At 38.9% G+C, this 24,910-nt stretch overlaps 1 protein-coding gene across 2 annotated transcripts in view; it reads right to left on the reverse strand.

Annotated features, from left to right (window-relative positions):
* The window catches only part of igsf21a (immunoglobin superfamily, member 21a), a 263,595-nt gene that overhangs the window by 171,578 nt on the left and 67,107 nt on the right, over positions 1-24,910 (reverse strand). For both annotated transcript variants that reach the window (XM_042497548.2, XM_042497540.2), the window contains exon 2: positions 8,750-8,862. In XM_042497548.2, coding sequence (XP_042353482.1) covers positions 8,750-8,862 — 113 coding nt within the window. The remainder of the gene's footprint in view (positions 1-8,749; positions 8,863-24,910) is intronic.

Genomic DNA, 24,910 nt, shown 5'->3' on the forward strand with positions numbered 1-24,910 from the left:
TTCATTGATTTAAGGTTGTTACATTTGTATATTTTACACATATCACATCACAGTTTCTAAAGGAACGTACTATATAAGCTGATTTTTTCACCAGAGGGGGATGCCTGCCAAGCAGCAGACCACTATGTGAGACCAACAAAAAAAAAAACAAAACAGGTTGCTTGTTTAGGGACCTGTCACTGTGTAACCGCTGGGGATAGTGCCACAAAAAGCTGTTGTTTTGTTAAGTGAGCAATTTCTCTGTTTTTGGCCAGAATTGTGCCACCAAAAGCGGCTATTTGAATCAAAAACACCATAGTTTACAAACCATAATCAAGAGGTTTGGAAAGTTTCAGTTTATCCATGGTTTGCAGAAACGTACACAAGGCATATACAACTTCTTTTTTTCTGGCAATAGTACTGAACAGAAGGTATTTCTTTCACTCTATTGTGTAGTTTTTGAGGACACCATAGATTATATACATTTACTCCAATTAAATAAAGGGTAAAAGAAGTGTACTACAGGAAAAACAATGATTTCTGAAACAGCCATAAACTTGCTGTATGTTCAAAGAAGCCATCATAGTCTATAGGCAGGAAAGATGGAGACTAGCCCTGGTCTCTCGATCCTGATCCCCTCCTTATCCCTAAACGTCACTTACAAACTTACAAATCACGTGAGGTCCAATTTTTTAAAGCTTTTTGACCAAAAAAAAAAATACTGAATGTCAATTGTAGCTTCTTCTTTCTATATCTGCATGCAGTCGCCGAACGCTATAAGTTGTTGTAGCACAGGTTGTAAAGCCAAATGTGGAACGTGATACTCTGAAGAGAATCTGTGGGGGCAGATGGCTTCATTAAAATTTGACAAGCTCTCAATGGTATTCAGCTGATGATTGAGATTTACGACTCTTTGGTCATTGTCCTTTGTAGACATTATAAACTATTGATTTGTTAGGGCGCCAACACAAATACCAACACACCCACACAAGAGGGGAGGGAACCCAGCAACACATATTCGTTAAAGTGAAAGCCCTAAATGACAAGATAACCATTATTTCATTCTCTACCACCGCATATTATCAAATACATATTCAGCTGCGGTGTACCTCATGGAGTACACTGATGCTTTCCAGGACATGGTTAGTGAGCTATTTCCAAAGCAGGCAGGGAGCTAATGTTACTGGTATTTCATAAGATAATTATGCTTGAAATTACAGTGTTTGTTATTTGTGTTGCAATTTAAAACATTCATGACCAAGCTGGTGATTTCCAGCTGACAGTGAAAAGGTGCCTATGCACCTATGGGGCCTTTCTTGGATTAGTTGGGCAAGTGTTTCTTTTAGAAATCCAAACAGCTGTATAATTTAAATACAAACATGTAAATGATTTAAAGGAGCAATCTGTAGGATTTATTGACATCCAGCAGTGAGGATTGCTACCAGCTGAAACTTCTGCTGTGTGTTAACTCCCAGTTAGAATTTCTTCAGTGTTCATTGGGCAGTTTTAAACGGGAGCCAAACTGTCAGCAGAGGTCTCTTCCTCTGGAATAAACAGTCTCATGTTACAAATCAGTATTTTTCCAATGCTGTTCAGTTTGTCCAAGACTGACCGCTAACCCTTTCTCTGATAAGACATTCAGGAGAATTTAACCAGGAGCTGAATTATCCTCAGAGGTCTCTTCCTCTCCAAAACCATTAGTCCCAGTGACTTAAACCAGTAAAAACACTGTACAAAACAGTTTCACATTAAAAATGCTGTTGCTGTTTGGCTTATCACTGAGGGGCTACTAACTACCAAGACTGAAGTGTTTTTCTTATTTTGCATAATACATGAATATTACACATTTTTAAAAGCATTGCATTTAATGTCTCCATCTGCTGGTTGGCCGTCACGATAAGAGTATGCATAATATTATGTTTATTCCACTACAGAAGAAACTTGATGAACATTAAAATTAGGTTGGAAAACAAGCGGATATACTGATAGCGACATCAGTTATTGGCCAAATTAGTTGTTATATATGGGCATATTGCATATAGGCGGATAATCCAATATCCTGCATCCCTAATCGTAACTGATAATAATAATTGTATGAAACGGTATACTGTGACACCGTGATATTTTCTTGGATAGTTATCGTACCATGAAAATTTCATACTGTTGCAATAGAAACATAGCGATGCAACACGGCAGACTCTGTGGATGAGGAACTGCTCTTAACGTAAACATAGATGGGTAATTTCAGGCGATTATACACTATAATCAATATATTCCTCTAAATCCTACACTGGACCTTTAAGTAAATAAGCAGATAATCAGAAAGCGAGTGTTCTCTTAGAGAGTAGCTCACAATCACTGAAACAAAAACTGGAACATTTTTATGGCAACCACCAATTCTGTAGCAGCTTCGCAGTTCTAAATTGAAGAATGATAGATATTTTTCTCTAAGCTAGTCTTGGAATTTGAATGAGAATTTTTTTTTTTTAATGAAAAGGACTCATTACTAACCTTCACTCCAATTACTATATTAGGCAAAAAAAACAAAACATGTCAAGACCACAGCTTAGTTCAAATGTGGACACTAAATTCCAGTATTTTCTGGCCACAATAACAGACACAGATTATAATTTTTTAACATGAAGAACACAAAATGTCTTTTTGATATGATTAATGTTTTCCTCTTTAGTTGTGGATATTGCATGTTACCATGTAAGGCTACAGTGTACCCATACTGCACTGCGAAGTGGCATTCAATTCGGCAGAGAGCAGGATTATGAATACAGGTGAGTTTGAATCCTAATAATGAAATGGACAGAGGTGGACACAGCTGAATGATGAGATGAGTATCAGAATACCAGCTCAGCCAGCAGACAGGCCAGTGGTAAATTAGGGAAGTGTCTTCAGGAGAGGATCCCAGAAGAGTTATGTCGGGGAGGATGGAGGAGTTCAGTAATGGGCAGTGCAAGGGAGGAGGGAGAATAGCAGAGCGCAGACAGTTGATCCAGTGATTAAAATTAACCATAGTGCACGGCTGCACCCAACAGGCAAGCTAACAGACACTTCTTGCTCCACCAACGTCAGCACGGTATACCTGGGCGCCCGCTGGGAGACGTCCCGTATGTATATACTCGTTAGAATGACATAAATTAAAACGGGCAAAGCATGAGATGAGCTTGTGTGCAGGTCTTTGAGGAGCACTCTCTGCTGACATTCTTCTCCCAAACAGGGAGCACATTAGCACCACCCTATCAAATGATCCATCATTACTATTTGGTATGCTATTAGAGCATAATAGACAGCTTGATGGCATTACATACCCATAGCGCTTAATCCACAGCCTGTCAGTATTCACAACTCACTAAAAACATTCATGTGGCTCGTAGTGCAATACCATACACACTTGAGAGGCTTTCACTCATTTGCTCTTGAAGCATTAGCTGCAGGGCTATACGACATCCATTACTGAGGACCGTTCTTACTCTTTTGCATTTGTTGCCTGTCTCCATCTGTCTGCTAATCTTGTGTCATCTTGTATAAACTTAAATGAGAGCTATAATAAGGGATCCTATCCGTATGATTATGATCAGAGAATAAGGGTAGGAGGCGTTAAAAGAGAAGGAACTCTATTTTTTTTTTTTTTTTTAGCATTTTTGTTGGTTGGAGCTGCATATGGTTAAGCATTTATATTCTAAACATTTACTTTTTTTCGTGCATCCTCCACTGCGTGGGTTTAATGATGCATTTCATCAAAACAAAGATTGTCATATGCTCTATCTATATCCGTGATATGTGTTGACAGCACTTTTTGCAAAAGCTCTCTGGGATGTCTAACTGACACTAATGACTTCAAAACAAACAAATTTACATATTTGTTAATGCCAAGAGCATATAACTTATAAGCAGGAATATTTCCCTTATCTTGTGTAATAGTCTGACTCACTGGATGTAGACTGTGGCTATAACCCTTCCACTGTCCAGCTATTTTGCCCAGCATTCTCCCCTCTTCCCCCTATCTGCTTGTCTGTATTTTAAAATCCCTTTCGGGGAACAACAACCTCTGAGCTAATAGCCTAAATGCTGAATAAGACAAAGATTAGGATCATGCAATAAAGTATACTTTAATCTTTCCATGAATTGTTGTAAATACCTACAATAACTGAAACAACTTGTGAAAGCACCTCAGAAAAGTCCAGACTCTTTCTCACAGGACTCGCAAACCCAACACTGATCCATCTGCTGACATGGTAAGTCAGAGTTGATTTGCAACATCTTTTTACCCTGGCATCCGCATCGGTATGTGCCAGCGACACTGACTTCAACTGTGTACCAATTCTGTGACATCTTCATAATAATGTTTTGCAAGAACCACATACAGGTAGCAAGGCGTCTTTGGCTTTAACAGGTCCAGTGAGCTCCTCCAGAGCAAAGATAGTCATGCTTCACTTCTAAAGCACTGATTATAAAGTAATCTTTTTATCACTAAAAGTTGAATCACATGGTTGACAAATGTCTGTTACTGGTTTTTGTGTTTTCTTTTGCAGAGGATTAGCTATTTTTAATGACAGTGCTCGGCTCGCCATGTGCAAGTCCCCCAAGTGTTATTTTGTAACAGCAGCATTGCTGCACTCTGAGCTTAGCGCCACCCATTAGAAATGTGATTGGTTCAAAGAATTACAAACAAGCCAAATAGGGCTGGCTATTATCAAGAACCACAAAATTCAATTCAATTTCGATTCTTTGGGTCACGATTTGATTCGATATTGATCCATTTGCTTCGATATCAATTCAGTTATTTGTGTTGATGTCAGAAATACCCAGATAATTCATTAGAATACCTTCTGATCCCACACTGCCACCATGGGAGTGGGACATCATTACAACAGAAATAATAGATTTCAAGATTTTATGAATTGGCATTAAACATATTGCAACTCATTGATGAATTGATTTTTTTACCCAGCCCTAAAGCCAAAGCATTTTTCCCCAATGGCAGAACAATAACCTTTCTCTAGCACTGAAACAGCACTGTGGAGATAGGTCCAGCTACACGGTGTTACTGTAATGACAATGCTTTACTGTCATTTCATCTTCAACAAACAAGATCAATTTATGGCAAAGGGAAGGGCTACTACATACATGGTTTTAAACTATTATTATTATTATAATTATTATTATGATTATGACTATGATGATGATGATGATTACTATTATTATTACTACTACTATTTTACAAACAGCAGTGGTGATTCTGAGTACAGCAAATATCAACAAAACACAATCATAGGTCTTTTTCATCAAGAGGTGAATTTTATGAGAAAGTGTGCAGCTGATGGCTTTTCAAACTTGAGTTTGGCACTGCAGTTTATTTAGTATTAGGTTAACTCAAGGGCTAACCTGAATGCTTTGAAGTTTCAACTGTTGCCATAGTAACTGATATCCAAATAAGTATTAAAATGCCTCATTATTTGTTCTTTTTTCACCAGTGGAGGCCACTGAAAGGAGGTGGCAGGTGTCTGGCTGTCTGATGAAGAAAAGAAACAGGAAAGACAAATTCAAGATGATTTTTCCTGGCTAGGTAGGTAGGTATTGAAGCACTTGCCCGACCCACAGCACTCAAAGTTTTTCATGACTTAAGCCTACTGAACATTGCGTACAATAGTCCACCCTCTCTTCCCTCTCTCCATCTCCCTCTTGCTCACACACACACACACACACACACACACACACACACACACACACACACACACACACACACATACACACACACACACACACACACACACGCACCTGGCCAAAGTTCTACCAAAGTCAAGCCAGGTTTGGGTGATTGACAGGTCCCACTGTATCCTGTCGAAGCTTCAGAAATTCACAGGAAATTATCACTGAGGCTTTGCAGCTTCAAATAGTATTTGGGACAGCCCTAGTTAAGTCAATGTTGATGGAAGGTGTGCAAGATTTATTTTATATTGCATGGAAAGGTCAAGTGAAGTGAAGTGCCCCCCTACACACACCATTACACTCCACTCTGTAGTGATAATATATACAAGGGCTCAAATAAAAAAATCCCTTCACGATATGAAAATACAAAATGCTTAAATACAATGGAAGCCACAGTGTTACTCATATCAACTCCATTACTTTGTATCTTTAAATTTGAGTTAGTGTGGCTTGAAAGGTTCTCTAAAAAATAATCAGGTTAATCTTAAGTACATCCAAAGACGTGCTAATTCTGACTGCAGTCTGGATGTGTCATGCATTAAAAAATCCTCAAACAGAATACGTCAGGATCTATCATCGCCGATGAGCACTCACTGAAATATTCAGTTAACGCAGCCCTCTGTCTGATTGGCCAAGCTTCGATTAGATATGAGGATTCCCCAGGTGAGTATCAACCCCAGTTCCATTTGAACAGGAGGTAAAATGGGAAGTCAACATTATTTAGTCAAATAAAAGGCAGAGATTAAAGAAACTTTGGCAGCCAAGTGTGGGTAATTGATTTATAATTTATCAACGGTTGTGCTGAGCAGCGGCCACAGGAGAGATGAGGCCAGTTTCTGTTACAACCTCCTCGCTTCCCTCGTGAGAGCACTTAACATGGGCAGCTCTATTCTCACAGCGGTTATTTAAACTATAGCTATCTATAGACATTGCAGAAATCTGACAGAATATAAGCAAAACAACGCTCTGCAATCCCTGCCTGATTAAATGAATTGTCACAGCGATGAAAGTGATCTATGATACCAAGGTGAATGTGCAAAGTGCCATAAATCTCTTTTTGTCCTACCTTGAAAAGGTCGGCATTTGCAAAGATGAGTCCAGAGACACTGTTTTATTTCACAATAATAAAAATGTGAAAGCAAAAGCTACTCTAAAGACAGAGTTTCTGCCTAAGCAATAACCTGCCGCTCGCTCATTAATGATCAGTGTCCCAGCACAGGGTGGAGGGTGAAACCAAGGTGAATGTCCGTTCACAATTATCAAATACTGTTAACATAATTATCAAGTAAGATGCAGAATGCACCAGTGAAGACGGCAAAAAAAACATTGGGATATTAACTGGAGCCAGTTGATTAGTCAGTGACCCAAGATGATGAGTAGCTCAAACAGTGGCATTAAAATGTTGTTGTTTTGAAAGCAAAGTGCTGCAGTCAGTCAGTAAATTTGCTAATGAATGTTTTGGCTCAGGTGGTAACAGAATACTGTACAGCACATAGAAGAGAACTGCAGCACCGATTTTGGAAAGATCTTTAAAAGTTCCTTCCATCGTCATCACAGCCCAGTCGCCAGAAGCAAATGTTACCATTCAACGTTTCCCAGGTACATCACATTTGTATGTTTTAAATGTATTATATCAGCATTTCTTAACTGACCTAATTCTGATTACATGTGTTTGAGCTGACGTTTACTGGAAGGTGGAGCGAACTGTGGATGGTGTGAAACTTCCGCTAGATGGCTGCCAAGCTGCAAGTTCGAGAACAACAACAAGAAATCTGGTTGTTTTTTGGCGAGACATCTGCACCATATCTAGCCGCAACTATGGCACCAAAATTTGTTGGGTTTTTTTAGCTAGATTTTGGAGCATTTCCAGCTGTGACTGGAACTATAAAAACATAAATTATTGTCTGACTTTTCCAAAACTTTCAGAGTATGCTTAGGTTTTCAAAACTTTTCAGGCCTGTAAATCTATATTTGCAAATAAAATGACAGAATTCATACAGTCAGGTTTTTATGACTATATGAATCCTGTCAGTGTTCAGGTCAAAGCTCCCGAAATGCTGGATCCTACATTTCCCATAATGCAACTCAATAGAGCCTTCTACCTGATAGCATCATCAGTGTTGTTTATTAGACAACAGAGAGCTTCCTCCAGAGCCAAGAATACATAAACAAACATATTCAACTGCTTTCACAAGCTGAATAGTAAACAGGTGAAGTCCAGAGAGCTCCTTAAAGTCACATCTATTGTTTAGAGTCAGATCTGCACATTCCAGCGTTTTTATTAGCAAAGCATCCGTCTGTATGCTGTTCACTTCTTATCTTAGTAAGATATTAGGCTCCACAGTTAGTCTGCAACAAAATCATACAAATCCAATCACCACTTAGCAACTTCTCAAGCAACTTGGTGGAGACTCAGCTGCCTTTAAAAAGTAAATCTGTACAGCACTCAAGAGTTATTGGAGAGATTTTGGCAAAAACAAATGGTCAGGCAAGGGTGCGACAGCGGCAGCTGCCGCTGCTTTCCATTTCAAGAGCTTATCAGTGACTCTCTTGGAGTGAAACAAACGTATCTGCTGTGAACTGTGACGTTGTTTTACGGATCTTTACTTTGATAAAAAACTTTAAAACATGCCGGTTTTATGGACCAAATAAACCATTTTGGACATACTCTCACAAAGATTTTTTTTTTCTCCTCCAACGGCAATCTAATTATTGGCAGCACTTAGGCAGTGTAGTACACCAACTGGGATTTTAATAACTGTTGAGTCGCCAGCTGTGAACTATTAAGAAATGATGGTGATGACCAGCAGATTGAGAAATCAAATCCCAAGCAACAGCCAGTGATGCCTCCCATACAGCTGGCCCAAATAATAGCTTGTTTCCTAACAATTGCAGTTTGACAGTGCACGGTTGTTGTCCGAACGCAGCCATAAACCTGTGATATGACTATTGGCACTGACCTCCCCTGAATGGCTAAAATGAAATAAACGGATGTTCTACAGAGAATTTAGTGCTTAATGGCACTGAAGGAGTAGACAGGTTTACTCACCCTGTACCAAACAATCTCTCGAAGCCTTCCGTCAGTTTTGAAGTTACACTTGAGAGTAACAGTCTCTCCCACAACAACAGGAGGCAGGGGCTCTATGGTAACTGTCAAATATCCTGGAAAAAAAAAGAGCAAAAGAGTTTTATTGCAGTCATAAACCATAAAAACACTTTACCTGAACAAGATATATGTTTTTTTTTCTCACTGAGGTAAATGTTGGACAACAGCAATAAAGCAGTCATGAATTTACAGTATATGAATCACTTTAAAAAGCATAAGATCGACTGAGTACGCACTCTCTTTTGGAGAGACACCATGATTCATCTTTATGCAATTACACAACATGCACTCCCCCACATGGGGATTAAGTATCTTGGTAAACAGCACTTCACTTGTAGTTACTTAAGGGGGTTAAGAGCATTCACTTCTCAGTGACCTTGCAATTTCTTCATCTGGTTTGTAGATTAAAACAAACAAACTTGAGTTACAGTGCAACCATTTCTTTAATCTCTACCTCAGACCACTGTGTGACATGTAACTCTTAAAGCAGTTATTTCTTAACTTGTAGCAGCGTTATTTAGATCTGGATTCTGTTTTATCGCACTCCGTCTTCCCTTGAAACAGAAAAATGTGTGAAATCTGCATGATTATACAAAAACATAATTGCTTCTCACATTAATTAATTTCCGTGGAATGAATCCTGCATGTTTTGCTGTCTGTTTAGACTTTTCATGAGTTATTTATCTAAAGTTGTTTTGCCTTGAATAAACATGTTCAGTCAATAAAAATCTAAGAGGAGCAAAAGCGTTTGATCGGCCTCTCAAATTGTTGTGAAGGATTTGTCCTTCATCATCAGTAAATACAATGAACATAATGAGAACTGTCAGAAACAGTGACATAGAAGTCTGGGGTTAATGATGAATATGTATTTTTAAGGGTAATGCTGAAATTGATTTTGACAAGGGCAGCTCAGTCTGTCATATATACCTGTATACAATGACATGTTTTTCTTATACTTCAATATAAGAGAATTAGCTGTCTACTTAGAGCCACACAGCACACTGCCTGGAGCCTGCCTGCCCTATTGTTTAACAATTCACATTACTTAAATATATATTTTTTCATTTAAAATTAAATGGGGCTTTTGTGATAACAGGCATAAACACAGAGCAACAAATGACACACATACACTTGCATGCAAGTAACAACAAAAAAAAGTGATGCTTAAGAAATCCAAGGCAATAATTATAATATATATTGGGAGAAAATATTGAAATATTATTTAGATATTCACCCCAGTATTCTGATAAAACAAGACTAAGTCAAAACCTAGCATATGGCTGGACTGCAGGGGAGAGTCACCTTAAATGTGTTACAGTTGTAACACACACGTTTTCTTTTGCTATGGAGAAGTAATCATGACGTCTTCGGGCTGACATGTGGCCAACACAGAAGGAAACACGTCTGAGAAATATCAAGTTCATTCTGCTGAAAACGGCAGCTGGAAAACCAGTTCAGCATTAACTCTGTGAAAATTACGACCCAGTGATATTTTTTGGATATCAATTTGTGTTTTTATGTTGTGGAGCCAAAATCCACACTGCTGTCCGCATGTTAATTCCAATCTGTAGTAGGGTTGTCACAATGCTAATTTCTAAGTCAATATCCCAAAAAATCTTTGGGGGGGGGGCTATAACATAATAAAATAAATAGAAAAATAAGAGGCATAAAAAAAATATTTTCATGTTGGTAAGGACAGTACAAACAATAACATCAATGACATTTTTTAAAGTTGCCTCAGGTAATGCAAAAAAAAAAAAAAAACAATTTGAAAAAAAATAAGAAACAGCAAGCTTAATGTAAGATAGCAATGACAACAATATTTTTTAGGTTGTCTGAGGTAAAAAAAAAACAATAAAAAAATTAAATAATAAAAATAATAAAATAAAATTAAATAATAAAAAAAAAGGCAACAATAGAGTGCATATCTACTCCGCTACCGCCCTGTTTATTTTCTGTGCTTCTGGTGACAAAGCACCATATTTTCATTGCTGATCAAAAAGAGTTGGTGGAGTAAACTGCTAGTGTTTCTGTCTGGTTGCAAGTTGCTTTTTCTCAGTTTCGATCCGGGACAATGGTGCATCCAGCGGCTAATTTGTAACACACACCATAATATTAGTAATAATATAACAATATTATACTTGGTGTCCTCATATCAATGCAATATTGCCATGCAGAAATATAACAATACTATGCTGTATTTGACTTTTCCGCCACCTATAGATATTTCCATGGCTACGGCCCTGAAACATTCCAATGCAAGAGAAGCCTCCTCCGTGTAAGACACACATTAAAAGTTCAAAAGAAAAAGCTAGAGTCTCAGTTGAAGTCTTGACCTCGCTACATTGTTCCCAATCATCAGCCCTTTGCTCAATCATCCACATAATGCCTCACACAGACCTGCAGTGTAATTCCACCATCACAATCACATACATACAAAAACGATGATAATAAGTGCAGACTATCAGCATGCGACCTCTCGAATAAAATATAGGTGGATTAAAAAGGTGATAATGAGAAGACCTGGGAGAAAATAAATGAATCCGCAAACTAGAGAGGAGCCAATTAAATTAAAAGTGCATGAAGGATACATTCAAGAACCTAACATCTGGGGGAGCTCTGTGTAGTATCCAAGAATGCATCTATTATATCTATCTAAAATATATCTGGTTTACACATAAGTGAAAAGGGACCTCTTTTTATGCGAGCACTCCGGCGAACAGAGTGAGCCGGCGATGGTGCGTGGGCTGACTTCCCTGACAGACAGCAACCCTCGGCCCAACATAATAGCCGTTTCAACACTTTCGGTGTATAATGAGGGAATTGGAGCTTGTGAAACAGATGGATATCACAGTAAAAATATAAAGCAGGGTAAAATGGGACCTCGTGACCAATAATTGCATTGGTAAAAGAACATAAACCACTATAAGGACATGTGTGTCTAATAGAACCCTACAGGTGATCACTGCAAAGAAAGAAAGATAAAGAGACGTGTACACTTGGTTTGCAACTCTGTAATATTTCAGGCAAATGTTAATTACCTAAAAGCCCCTCTTCCTGTTCTTTTTATGTGGTTGTTAATAGAATAAATGGTATTTCAGGCAAACAGAATAAACAATCCAGCAGAAGGCTGATAGATAATGGAAAGGTGAGATTTAAGACTTAAACAGTAAAGCGTTTGAATGTCTAAGAAAAACAATAATTCTCAGGAAATGCACTTGCAGCACGCACCCTCACTGCGATGTAATAAGCATCACTCTAGCTCGGTAACCCTTTGCACTCTATTGGATATTCCTAAATCCAAAGCACTGACACCTGAAGTGCCTCTTCAGCTTGGCTGCGGGGTTTGTTTATGTTTATTTCACTGAAAGTTTTCTTTTAAATATAATTCAACAAATATCAACGTATTATTAATTGCATGCGGCACAGGCACGCATGGTTGGATGGCTGTGACCAGAGGAGTGTGGATGACAACACAGGCTGAAAACTAAAAACAAACCAGAGAAACACTGAAATAATTCGGACTGACAGGCACCAGTGACCACTTAACGTACAGCGTCTTTTTTCACTGTATGTGCCTTGTAGGTTTTCCTGTAAAATGAATATATGGCATCTTAAATCAGATTAGTTTCTGAGGAGACGACGCGTTTGTTTACCCTGTTCATGAGCATTAAGATGAGGATAGACAGAACATCTAAGCATGCTCATACTTTAGGTAGGTACACACTAGATGCAGAAACGCCACGAAGTGCACCGATTTTCCGTGGAGCGCTGCCTGCTTCCTTTCTGCGCCTGTGTTGAGCAGTGAGCATGTTCACACTGGTCGTGCCACGGCCCCGAGTTTCGGCATTACATTACAAATGTAATTTGAACTACGTCACTTTATAAATGTCTTTATGATCCATTTCAAATGTACAAATGTAACGGATCTGTGATTTGCAGAAACCTGGTAACTAATTTGTGCAACCTCCTATAGCGGTGGAGGAAGTATCCAGTCTTTTCTTAAGTGAAAGTGCAGATGCTACACTGTAAAGATGTTACATTTAGTTCAAATCAGTGTTAAAACATGTCACAGAAGCATTACTATGTACCCTAAAATCAGGATTGTATTACAGGGAAAAGTACTCAACACAAAAACACGGCCCCCTGTGACTGTCATGCATTAAGATGAAAGCAGGATTTTCCTGTGGTAGATACATTTAGTTACATTACACCTCCACCATGAGTCACCAACATGCCCAATACAATGGGCACAGACAGAAAATGCTATTTTTCCAGTCCTTTCCAATAACTCTTTCATAACAAGAGCCCCCATTATTAGTAATTCACTCGAAGTCGCATTCATTAATTTCTTTATTCATTGTTAGTGTGTTTGGCTTTTTGTGTCCTTTAAAAAAAAATCTGACATCATGCTGAAACAGGATTATTCAGTCGCCTCTCTGCAATACTGCTGAAGTGTGCATGTTTTTTTCCTTGTTAGGTTACAGTGAAAACACTACACAGAGACTTTTTGTCCTTTGCAACCTTCTACATAAGAATCTATACTCTATGTCTACATAGTTCACAGTGCACTGTACTTAGATCTAAAATGCTGCATCAGGTAAACGGTATGCATTTTCAGAATTACCTGGGTTTACATATTATTTAGGACAGTGTCAAAGAGAAAAAGTCCTTACTGAATAATTCAAAAGTGTACAGCAAATAAAGTGTGCATAGTGTACTGTACAATGCAGCTGTGGATATGTGAGGCACAGTAAATTACAAGCAGAGTAAAGATGGAAAAATCACCAGCAAAATGCTACGTAATTGTGACACATGACATTACACTGCAAAAATTCTGTTTAACCTGCCTTTAAAACAGTTGCGGGTGTCTGCATTGGTAGACACCGATCGGGATGTCTCTCGTGTCAGCGCACCTAGATATGCTTATTAAAGAATCTTAATTTAATCAGCAGGCTGAAGAGATCGTCTCTCCAGAGTCAAATTGAATGAATAAACCTTTCCGGAGACTGCATGTCATTAACATAGAGCTGAAGCTCTTAGAGAAAATCCTAACCACTTACTACGAACCCACAAGAGGAGCAGCCTGGCCTTGTAAATGTCTCTGTGTGAGTTTTCCAGAGAGGTTGTGGAAATGCATATTACAAGTTTAAAAAAAAGTCAACGGACTCGGTGGAATACAGTGTGACTCACTCAGGGGATGAGCATGTGCCTTGCTTTTAGTAAAGGACATATTCGGTTTTGGGTTGTGAAATATTCCATCCAAATTCTACATGTGCGATCCGGTATATTTGGATAAGAATATAAAGAATTAAACGTAATATAGCAAGTAATTGCTCGGTGGTCTTCTTGTGTGGTTGCAGGGATTAATTGTGAACAATTCATTGACTATGTGGCACAGAGGAAAATATAGCATGGCCAATGACAGCAAAATGCTCTAGAGCGTGTGGGGAGGGATGAGGAATTTTTAAAAGAGCAAATTACATGGGTTATGCACTCGTGCCAGGGAAGTTCACATTTCAAATAATCCCTACAAGAAACTGGAGCAGTTTGCAGGCTGCACATATCAAGACATGAGGGCATAATTCCCACGCAATTCAATATCCATCGAATGCCATCCAAATGACTTCATAAATTAGGCACATTTTATTTGCCAATTCTGTGTTGAAAGCGTTCCAACAGAGCAATATCTCTTGTTATGCTTGATGCCCTTGTTAAAGCCCGGTCTAATATGGGCCATATTCGGGCGGCACAAAAAACGCCAGCGTTAATTCAACTCTGAGCGTAAAAATCAACACAGTGCAAGTGTTTATGTTAGTCATCACCCATCAGGGATAATTCAACACTTGTGATCATTTAGACAGCTGCCCCGGAGCTGCAGCAGCTCCGAGTGGACACACAAGTCTCCAATCAGCCCTTGTCAACTCAAAATCCTGAAAAATCAACATTTAATCACTACAGAGGCTCCCACAAACAATATGGCAGGTTATTAGTTTCTTCAACCAACAGAGACGTCCCCTTAATTTATTCTAAAAAAAACACGCAGACCACTTCTGCTGCTTATCACAATCACAATCAATTATTCCAATATATTCAAATTTTGATTACTTTTATTGCACGTAATGCGTCAATCAAAAGCAAAACAAACAGCTTTAAAGGTGCAGTTTGTAGGATCTAGTGAAATTAAATGGTGAGGACTGCAGGGTTCAACCAGCTAAAATTCTACCATATGCCAAGAATAAACTCCCACTCGGGATTACTTCACTTTTGTTGGTCTGGAGGATTTTACTGAAAGCCGAATTATCCGCAGAGGTATCTCCCTCCCAAAAACAAACTGAACTAGTGATTAAACCTTAAAAACACTAAATAAAGCAGTTTCACATTAAAAATCAGTGTTTGTCTAATGCTGTGTAGCACGTTGCAGACGGGCTGCTAGCCAAGCACTGGCTTATGTGTGGTCATCTTTTTTTTGTCTGATAACTTCAGATGCAGACTTTCACAAGGTTTTTACCAGGAGCCGAATTATCCAAAGACAGAGGTCTCTTCCTCTCCAAAACAAATAGGCCAGGTGATCTAAACCAATAAAAAACTGAATAAAGCAGTTTCACTGTAAAAATCTGTATTTTTCCTATGTTGTTTGGCTCATTGCAGAGGCTGCTAGCACAGCAGCCGCTAATGTGGACTCACCTATTTTCTCTGGTAACTTAAGATCAAGAGGTTTTAAGTTGGTGTTAAATCATGCATGAGAACAGATCACTTTATTTAAACCAGTAAAATAAAAAGAACTAAGGCAGTGTCTAATTAGAAAGCTGTATTTTTCCTATGTTGTTTAGCAGCACATGGTAATGCGTTTTAGCTTTTTTCTCTGTTAACTCAAGACCTAAACACTGAGGAGCTTTGTACCAGGAGTTGAATTATCACTACACTAAGATAATTGTTTCATTGTTTTTAAAAACAATTTAAAAAACAATAAAAACCATAACTAACTTTAAATTACTCAAACAGATTTAATCTACCGACTGTATGAAAGCTGGGAACTTTACAGCTTTTATTTTACTTCACTGCTTTATAGAAAAAAAATACTCTATTTTAAAAAGTGTGGGAGAGAAAGTGATTTTCCTTTGCACTGATGAAAATAGCAATCCATAAAGCAGTATTTTCTGTTTTTTTGAAAATGGGATGCAAGCCTGAGTGCAAAACAATTTCTCCCAAATTTTGTTCGCATTCACAATATGCGCTCATGATCAAATATGACTGAAGTGTCAGCCTGGATATATCCAGTAAGCTCTAACAAGTTCTGACTGACACTGTGAGCACCTTCACTTTAGCTGAGCTTAAATTCAACAGACAGTGAGACTTACATTCTGTTTTCATGCTTGCGCTGCACAATATCGATCCTTCCTGTGTTATGAGCCCTGCATTCGAAGGAAGCCTTGGGTATATTTATACAGTGCTCACAACCACCTACCCAAAAGCTTCTTCTGCATGAATCAGACACTCTGCCGGGCTGACATTACCTTGAAATCTAACACTCCCTAAACACAGTGGTGGCTCTCACTACCAACAGCTTGTGTCACAAATAGCTCCAATTACTGAGGGGAGAGATGAAAAAAAAAAAAAAAAAAAAAGGATGAAGATTTTAAACTTCCTTGATCAAAGGAAAATGTTCAGCATCCTCTGAGAAACCAAGTACTTTAAAGGGACATAATTTATTATCAACGAATGTGGAGCTAAGCGCACGGTTCTGCTGAAAATCTTTGAAATAAATCTACTTGTCTTGAAAGTTAAATCCATTTGGCCATGAAGCAGAATACTTACACGAGCACATAAGCAAGTGTGGAGTGGCCAGAGAGTGCACGGCATTTAATTGGCTCATATTAGCTGGTTGTAGTGGCAGACAAGGCCTCCGGCTTGTCTTAATCCATCAGAGGCGCTGTTGGAACAACATCTAATGAGGGCTGCAAACTATGCTTTCTCCCATTAATAACAGCAATTTGCCAAGATGCAATGAGAAAACAAAACACAGCCAATGATGGACCGGCCCAAAATGTGCCTGTTATTGTGCTCTGTGATTTATGGCTATGGCCTACCTTTGCTTAGATGTCAGTGCAACTAAATGTATGAGGAAAAATGGATGGCTGAGTTTCTCAGCTCTCTTCCTCATCGGTGCCTCTGAGCTGTGTAAACAAACAGAGCTGATCTGTAGTGGCTAAAACACATTGGAGTATTATCACTTCCAGAAAAGGAAAGCATGTGTGAAAAAGTGTGCTTTTCAAAAAAGTGATAACATGGACATAGGATGAATGTGGTACCTCGTGTTGAGTCAATTCACCAGAACAAAAAGGATGGCTCCAGTGTAGCATACTGCAATTTTTCTTTGATTGTCTTTTAGTGAAACAAAGAATTTTGGCACTGTTATATTCAACGTCTGTAATAAAACACATTAAAAATATATCTAATATAAAAAGGTGCCAGTCAAATTCAAAGTCTATATTCAAAGTACTTTTTCTAATTATTATTTTCAAGGTTGAAATTGTTGTCGGCACAACCATCAGTTGCAAGAGAATTGTGCAAATGCATCAATAGTGCAAACATGCTACTAGGACCTTAAATTAACAGGTTATTAGTCTTTAGGGATGTGATTGGCAAAGAATAACAGGCAGGAATATACACTGAGCGCAAAAAAAACATCCAACAGCTACAACAGCTCTACAATCAACAGTCAGACACATGCTGATGCTTATTTACTGTTAAATTACAGCTTAAAATTTGTGCTATCGACTGACGCTGCTCTGGTGAGACTGCCACCCAGGTGCCGACTATATAGTGTATTCACCAACCCATTTGAGCTCTGAGCTCATAATGATCATACTGTCTTAGGAAAAAATTGCAGCCACAGCCGTTCTTGGCTTCCTAGTTTCGCACATTTGTCTTAAACGTGTCATGAAACAATTTATCATTGTTCTCCTCTCAGTTATAGTGAAGTCCTTTGTTACAAAAATGTCTGATTTTTAAGGCATTCCAGTGTCAAATTCAAGTACTTAAAGTACCGTGTGCGAACCCTGTGAAATAAATGTTCATCCACTACGGTATGGAAGTCCAGCAACGTGGACATGCACTAATCGATAAAGCCTACTAATAACTGCACTGCTAAAGGCGGGTGACTGATCTGAAGGCAGGACCTTGAGGCAAGTGGGAGAGTGTTGTGCTGTTAATGGGACAGGAGGCTCTTTGGAAAGACCACGTTCGACATATTGATGCTTTACATGTTTTGGCTGCAATAACCTCTCCATTTGTAATCTCTGCATTTAGTTAATTTTCTGTAGACCCCCTCTGAAAAAACATTAAAGTCGAAAGCCTAAGCCAAACAGAGGTATAGATTATGTAAATTGAACAGGTTATATATCTTATTCACATCATTCTTAATAAAAATATTCACAAAGTGGGGGACGTAGTGGCCATTAAAGCGCTTGAAGAGCCAGACAGATATCACTTAAGTACCTTTTATGGCCTCATCATTTCGTTTTCTTCGAAGATGACTTAAAGTTAATAAGGATAATGGGAGCAAAACAGCGTCTTTTGGAATTCTTGATTCAAGGTCCAATCATTACGTTTGGTTAAATGGTTGTAAAGTGGTTAAAAACAATAATACTAGAAGGTTTCTGTAGAATACCTGTAGATACCTGTGGTATCTCCGTAAAACGCAACCACTTTTTGTGGCTCTTGCCTGGCAGGAAACGCAGTGATTTCTCAGTGAAAAACGGCCATTTTTCATGGCACTATCCCCACTGGAAAAACAGTGAGGGGTTGACAAAGGCCGCTCAATTACTACGTCATTTTAGGAATATTTACAACACGAATCAATCAACAAATCTAACATATTCATAAGCAGAAATGTACAATGTCAGTATTTTCTTCCAGTCGCTGGGTTAACTATATGTGAATCCCAAACATATCATACCTTTTTTATGCTTTTTAAAGTAAAAATCCACCTGTTTTCCAGCCTTGGCCTTATTTTTGTCCTTCATTACTTTCAGTTTTGCCTCATCGCTGAGATGTGGCCATGTGGCATCTCTGCTAGTCAGAGCTTTACAAGCGGATTGCTCGGAGCAGGCACACAAGCGATTTGTTTGACAGCTTGTGTGCCTTATTGGTCTCTGTTGTAAAGCTGTATCTACCTGTGTTGCTGCTTCCCCACATCTCACAAATAGGCCTACAGTATCATGGTGTCGTAACAAAAAATGATGGGCCAGACTAACACAACAGGCTTGTAAAGAAAAGACATTTACTTTTATCTAAGTTTAGATTATTTCCTGTATTAGGAGCCAGCACACGCAGAATTGAGTGACTGGTTTTGATTAATTACAATACAGTACACAAATGTGAAGACAGCATAAAAAAATTATAAATGTAAGTACCAAATTCACATTGTTATCCCATTTGCAGACCTTTTTGGCTGCTGTTCTTCTTCTCTGAGCTGCTAACAGCTACTTTTTAAATCTCCATGGATGTCTTAAGAGACCCTGAAGTGGGTCGCACTCATGACATGTTGTCAAAATGTCACATGTCTGCCCATGAATTCATCCCCTTTATACAGACAAAATTTCAGCACAGTTACTACCTCCAGTGCCGCCTTAAATGCGAAACTGCTGTGCCACCCCTCCACTCTCAGCCCCCCTTTCTGTGATTGTCCCTTTTATACAGAACAGTCAGGCAGTAAAACAGCATGAAAATCCTCACCTTGATGAGGCAATGTAACTTAGTCTCAATTATCTGTTATTTTCCTATACAGTGCTAACACTTTTAATACCTTGTTCTCATTACTTTATTAGTGAACAAAAAAATCTTTTGTGCTCAAAGAGTTCAGTCACTATCTTAGATTAAAGGTGTTAATTACTATCATCACCTACAGCAAACTAACAGTGTCAACAGTCACTACGGCTGAATGAAAACTGCACAGTCAACAAAGTTAAAACATCTCAGGTGATGATTTGTAACGGCCCATGCGAGCTGAGCTCAGGAAGCGTTACGTGGAAGGAGAGTCTGGACGACTGTGTGTTGATTTATTCAGGCCGAGAACACAATCCGGTCCTGCCGAGAAGGTCTTCTTTTGTCAACAGAAAGCTGGGAGCTGATGCGTTTTTCAATCAGAGTGATTTACTGTTTAATGACATGCTTCAGCCTCAAGAGTGTCAGCGCCCGTCCGTAGTAATCCACTGCCCTCCCACAAGCCCATGCAGCCATAGTGGATGGCAATCATGAGGAACCCTATCAGTGGGTGCTCACTCTGAAGGGCCTTAGGCATGTGGAATTATCATGTCATTGGTGAGAAGATTTGGAGCCAGAGAGGAAATGCAGCCAGCCTGCCCACATGGAGTTACTCAGATGCAGCAGTTTGTATGTTGCTGCTGCAGTTAGCAGGGAAACTACAGAGCAATGAATCTCTGATCCCTCTGTATCCCACTTTATCCCTGTGATAGTGTAGTGCTGAGAATCAGAACTGGTTCTTTTCCTTACTTGATTTGAAACTATTTGTTTACTCTCTGGGTGAGTGTCATGACCCTACAGTGTGAGCAATTCACTTGAAATTATATCCAAAGAAAAATAATTTAATGTGCATGTAACAAACACCGCAACAAAAACGCCTTTTTTTTTAAAAAACAGGGCTTTTAATTTCAGTAACTTTAATACATCATCACAAACATATGACTTTAACTTGCAGAAACTATCAGTAACAGTCATAGACTGTATGAAATAAGCTAAACATCCTAGATAAAAACGAAGCCCATTCATTTTTATTTTCAATGGTTATTCGCAAGCAGCACTCGAAATTAACAAGCGCCAAATGCAGGTAGATTTTTCATATGACGAGTTAATTCCTGAGGACCATTCGCTACATTGGCAGGTAAATGTAAACTATGCTAAGTGCCTGCCGCATTTTGGTGTCATTTAGGGGTGTACAGTTCCGCTGTGATATATTGCCAAAAAAGGCAATATATCAAAAAATCAAAAATATGCTTGGCCGGTGGAAATTTTTATCTACCAGCAATCTCACTCACAGGGTGAGAAAAAAAAAAACTGTACTGCAGAACCAATACAATACACAAGGAGATGCACATGCATGCAGTGTATAAATATGTATGCAATTAATGGTTTAACAAACTGGAACATTTTGAACTGTGCTCCTATTTTTTTTTTTTTTTCATTTAGGAGCACGTGTACACCTTGGGAAAAAAGTTAACGTACAGCCCTGTTCAGAATCACAGTCATGGAATTTCAAAAAATATATATTTGCCATGAGGGAGGCCCTTTCCCCACACACTCACAATGCAAAAAAACATAAACACACTTCTGGGAGGCTTGAGTTGAACAGCAGCCACATACGGATTTCATGATAAAGACAGAGGATGGCCGCTGCTGTAGCACGCAAGTGGCCCCCGGGGAGTCGGAGTAGCAGACCTTCCATGGTCACACCATCAGGAAAAATGACACACATAGCCATGCCTGGTGTAGATTATCCAACCGGGAGCTTGTATGTACAGGGATAAATGTGCCATTAGCTTGTGTTTCCTCTGGAGATTTGTAAAGCCTGATATAATCAGTGTGGGGAGTTTACCGTGCATTTGTTTATTCACAGTCCTGGAGTGTCTGATGAACAGGAAAAAAATAGGTAACTTTAAAAAGAGCAATGCAGCACTTCACTCTCGGTGCTTAACATTTGGTCCGAAGAGTCCGCAGAGTACTGTATTTTATCACTGCACTAGGATTACAACAGGCATATTTGATGGTGTGACAATATGCGAAAATTTCACTTTGTGGCCGTGAGATGCCAGCGGAGGCACTAAACTGGAAAACTCGCAAGCTGACAGGTATGATTTTTTAGTTCAGTGGATGAAAAAAGAAAGGGAGAGTGGGGTTTGTGACATGACAGCCAGCTGAGAGCAACTTCACACATTCAAAAATGAAATCTGACAACTGCAGAATCAAGAACAAACAAAAAAAGGACATTATTTAAACATTAAATTAACCTAATTTTATAAGCAACAAAAATATATGTTTGTTTTTGTTGTTGTTATTGGGGCCCATAAGTGCTCCAAAGCCAATGATGCTGAACTCTAATATCAGTCTCCCACTGCTTAGCTAAAAAGATTCATTATAAGGATGTATCTGGTGAGTTCTATGGGAACAGAGCTAAAGTTATGACATGTCAGTAAAATAAAGTGAATTTAAAGTTCTCATTGCAAACCTGCATCATTCCTGCTAGCTTCTAGCATCATTATTGCCGCTGAAAATGATTTGTTATTGTTTTTCTGTGGCTGCCAATCTCAATAATTGAGGGAGAAATCAAACAGTTTTAGTTTAGGGAGGGCTGTATCTCTTTTTTAGTTTGTTTGTTTTACACAGCTGCATTAAAAAAGCAATGCATATACAAGTATAAGAAAGATGTTGATCTGTGAAGCCGTGAAAATGTGTTGAGACATTATGTGAAGTTTTTAGAACAGGCTTCCCCCTAAACCTCTGTGCCCCTTTTTGGCCTTGGAGCAACACTTTTTGGATATGCGAATGTATTCATGAGGGCTTCTGGGATGAATTTTAGGAGTAAAATATAAATCAGTTTTAGAAACATATATTTAATACTAACTGAACGTTGAAGTTATTAGTCAAATGTGTATTTTTTTATTTTTTCAAAATGTTTGCCAACTTATCCAAGCAGAGATCGAGAATTCAAGTAAAGCATTGAATGTTCCCTCGCTGTCAACACAATTACTCCTTTACACATGCACTTCTGCCACATAACAGACACCACGTACGTATGAGCTGAGTGCTCCAGATCAGACTCGAGACGTTACCAAGGAAAAAGATGAGAGATTACTTGGCATCTTATGTTTGTACTTTTAAACAGACAACACATTTAATACGATATCTACTACACATGACAAACAATATAGCCAAAAGCAAGAAGATTGTTATGTCATTTACCATGGCAACGCTACTTCAGCTAACTAGAAACTTTCAGCTCCATGGCAATCTCCCTCCCGCCAACTGCAACTTCTTTTTCCATTGTAGTGAAAGGAGGAAGTGTACTGTTTACCCTATAATTGGGGGTTTGCAGGAACCCAACACAAGGCTGAAAGAACCTTTTTTATTTCTTTGTAAATGCCAAAAATAACTCTAAATATCCATTCATTAGGAAAGTAATGATGGGGTGTAGTCTTTACTAAATTTTGCTGTTGGTCATGCTAGTTTTTCTCATATTTGTCCTAACCCACAGCTGGGCTTTAAATGTCAATACCAGCTTTGAACGTCCACACCATGCCCCCCAGCATGTGTACGGGTTTTGAATTGACTTACAATGCAAAAGACACATTTGTAAATCAGTGGATACAACTTTTTAAGTGCCACAACCGCCACACAATGACTAATTTCACTATCAAGATTGAATCCATTAGGTCCAATAACATTTGGGAAGTCTAAAAGAGCCAAACGATTGAATCATTTTATCCCCATTCGAGTCAGCGAAGCGCTAAAGCTAAAGTAGCCGGCTCGGCTGGCGGAAGTCTCAAGTGTGCCTGCTCTATGGGCCGCACAGGGCGGAAGCAAAGCTGATCATACGGGTAATTTATAGACAGTAGTTGAACTATTTTGGCTTCATGCGCCACTGAGCAACTCTCATAGGAATGAACAGAGCCCCGCCTCCAACTATTCAGTTATATTTCCATGGTCCAAACACACACACACACACACACACACACACACACACACACACACACACACACACACACACACACACACACACACACACACACACACACACACTGAGCCACGCCACAGCAGAACACAGTAAAGGAGAGGCAGGTGACACCAACGTTACTTGATTTGACAAAAACTCATTTCATGCAATAAAAGCTAGTGCCACAGGCTTAAGCTAGCACTGGCGACTAGCAAAAAACAATATTGTCTGTGAACCTCGACAGTTATTATTGAGCCTAATTTTAATGCCACGTTAATACCAAAGTCATCTTCCGTGTGTGTCTGTGGAGTGAGTGTGATTTTACAGCCCTAGTAATTAACTGGGTTAGCGATAATAAAAGGCTAAATTTGTGCATCAAGAATTTGAATATAATTAGAAAATTAAAAATAAGTGATGAAATCTGAATGGGATCACAGAGGAAGAATGACAGCTCGAATGTACTCATTAAGCAAAATTGTACTGTCGACCAGTAAATGTCAGTTGACTTGGGGACTGAGAGGGTGTGTGTTGGCCACCAGAGCTGCGACTCGGCCATCTGCAGTGAACAAAAACGGTTTGTTTGAGGAACGCTTGCATGTCATGAACCTTGAACAATGGAGGCTGTGGATGGTGCACACGACACAGTGAGCAAACAGAGCCTTCTGGCACAGTGCTGCAGGGTGACACACCAAGGTGTGGATCTGTCCAAGCTTTCAAAAGCATGGAGCAGTCAGCAGGGTATATAGGAGGTAATGAGGTAAATGTCTGCTTCTTTGAGCTGACGGTGCAGTTGTTTGTCTTTGAAATATTTGGGTTTTTGTTGCAATACTGAAATTCATTTTTTTTTCATGAGACTGTTTTCTTGAATATCGGAGGATAACTGAAGGGACCAATTTGCTGTGTTTGTTGGATGAATTTCACTGGAATCATTATAAAAAGATACATTTTCAGAAAAAAAATTGTACCCTGAATAAAAGAGAACACTTGAGCTTAAAGTAACTGGTAATTGGTATAAGTAAAATTTCTTATAATGTTCTTTTCAGCATATCTGGAGGAAGTAAATCATCTGCAAACACGAACTCAAGCGTGAAGTAGCCAAAGTGTCTGCTCTGCTTAGAAGAGTTTATTTTGCATGGAAAATTAAGTGGACACCTGCAATAGAAACAGAAAATATGTTCCCAAATCCTGCCTCAAACCCTCAACGAAGTAATTTTTCAAATAGCATTTTATGATTCTATTCTTTATGTGTGTTTCCGTAGGAGCCTCTGGTACAATGAGCGTGGGTGTTTTACATGAAGTAAACACATTAAGAGCTGAGCTGGAGTCAAAGTCCAATTTTTAGTGACACGCACACACACACACACACACACAAA

Source organism: Plectropomus leopardus, chromosome 2 (assembly GCF_026936395.1).
Source record: "Plectropomus leopardus strain MGB_pleo_1.0 chromosome 2, ASM2693639v1, whole genome shotgun sequence".
Classification (NCBI taxonomy): Eukaryota; Metazoa; Chordata; class Actinopteri; order Perciformes; family Serranidae; genus Plectropomus; species Plectropomus leopardus.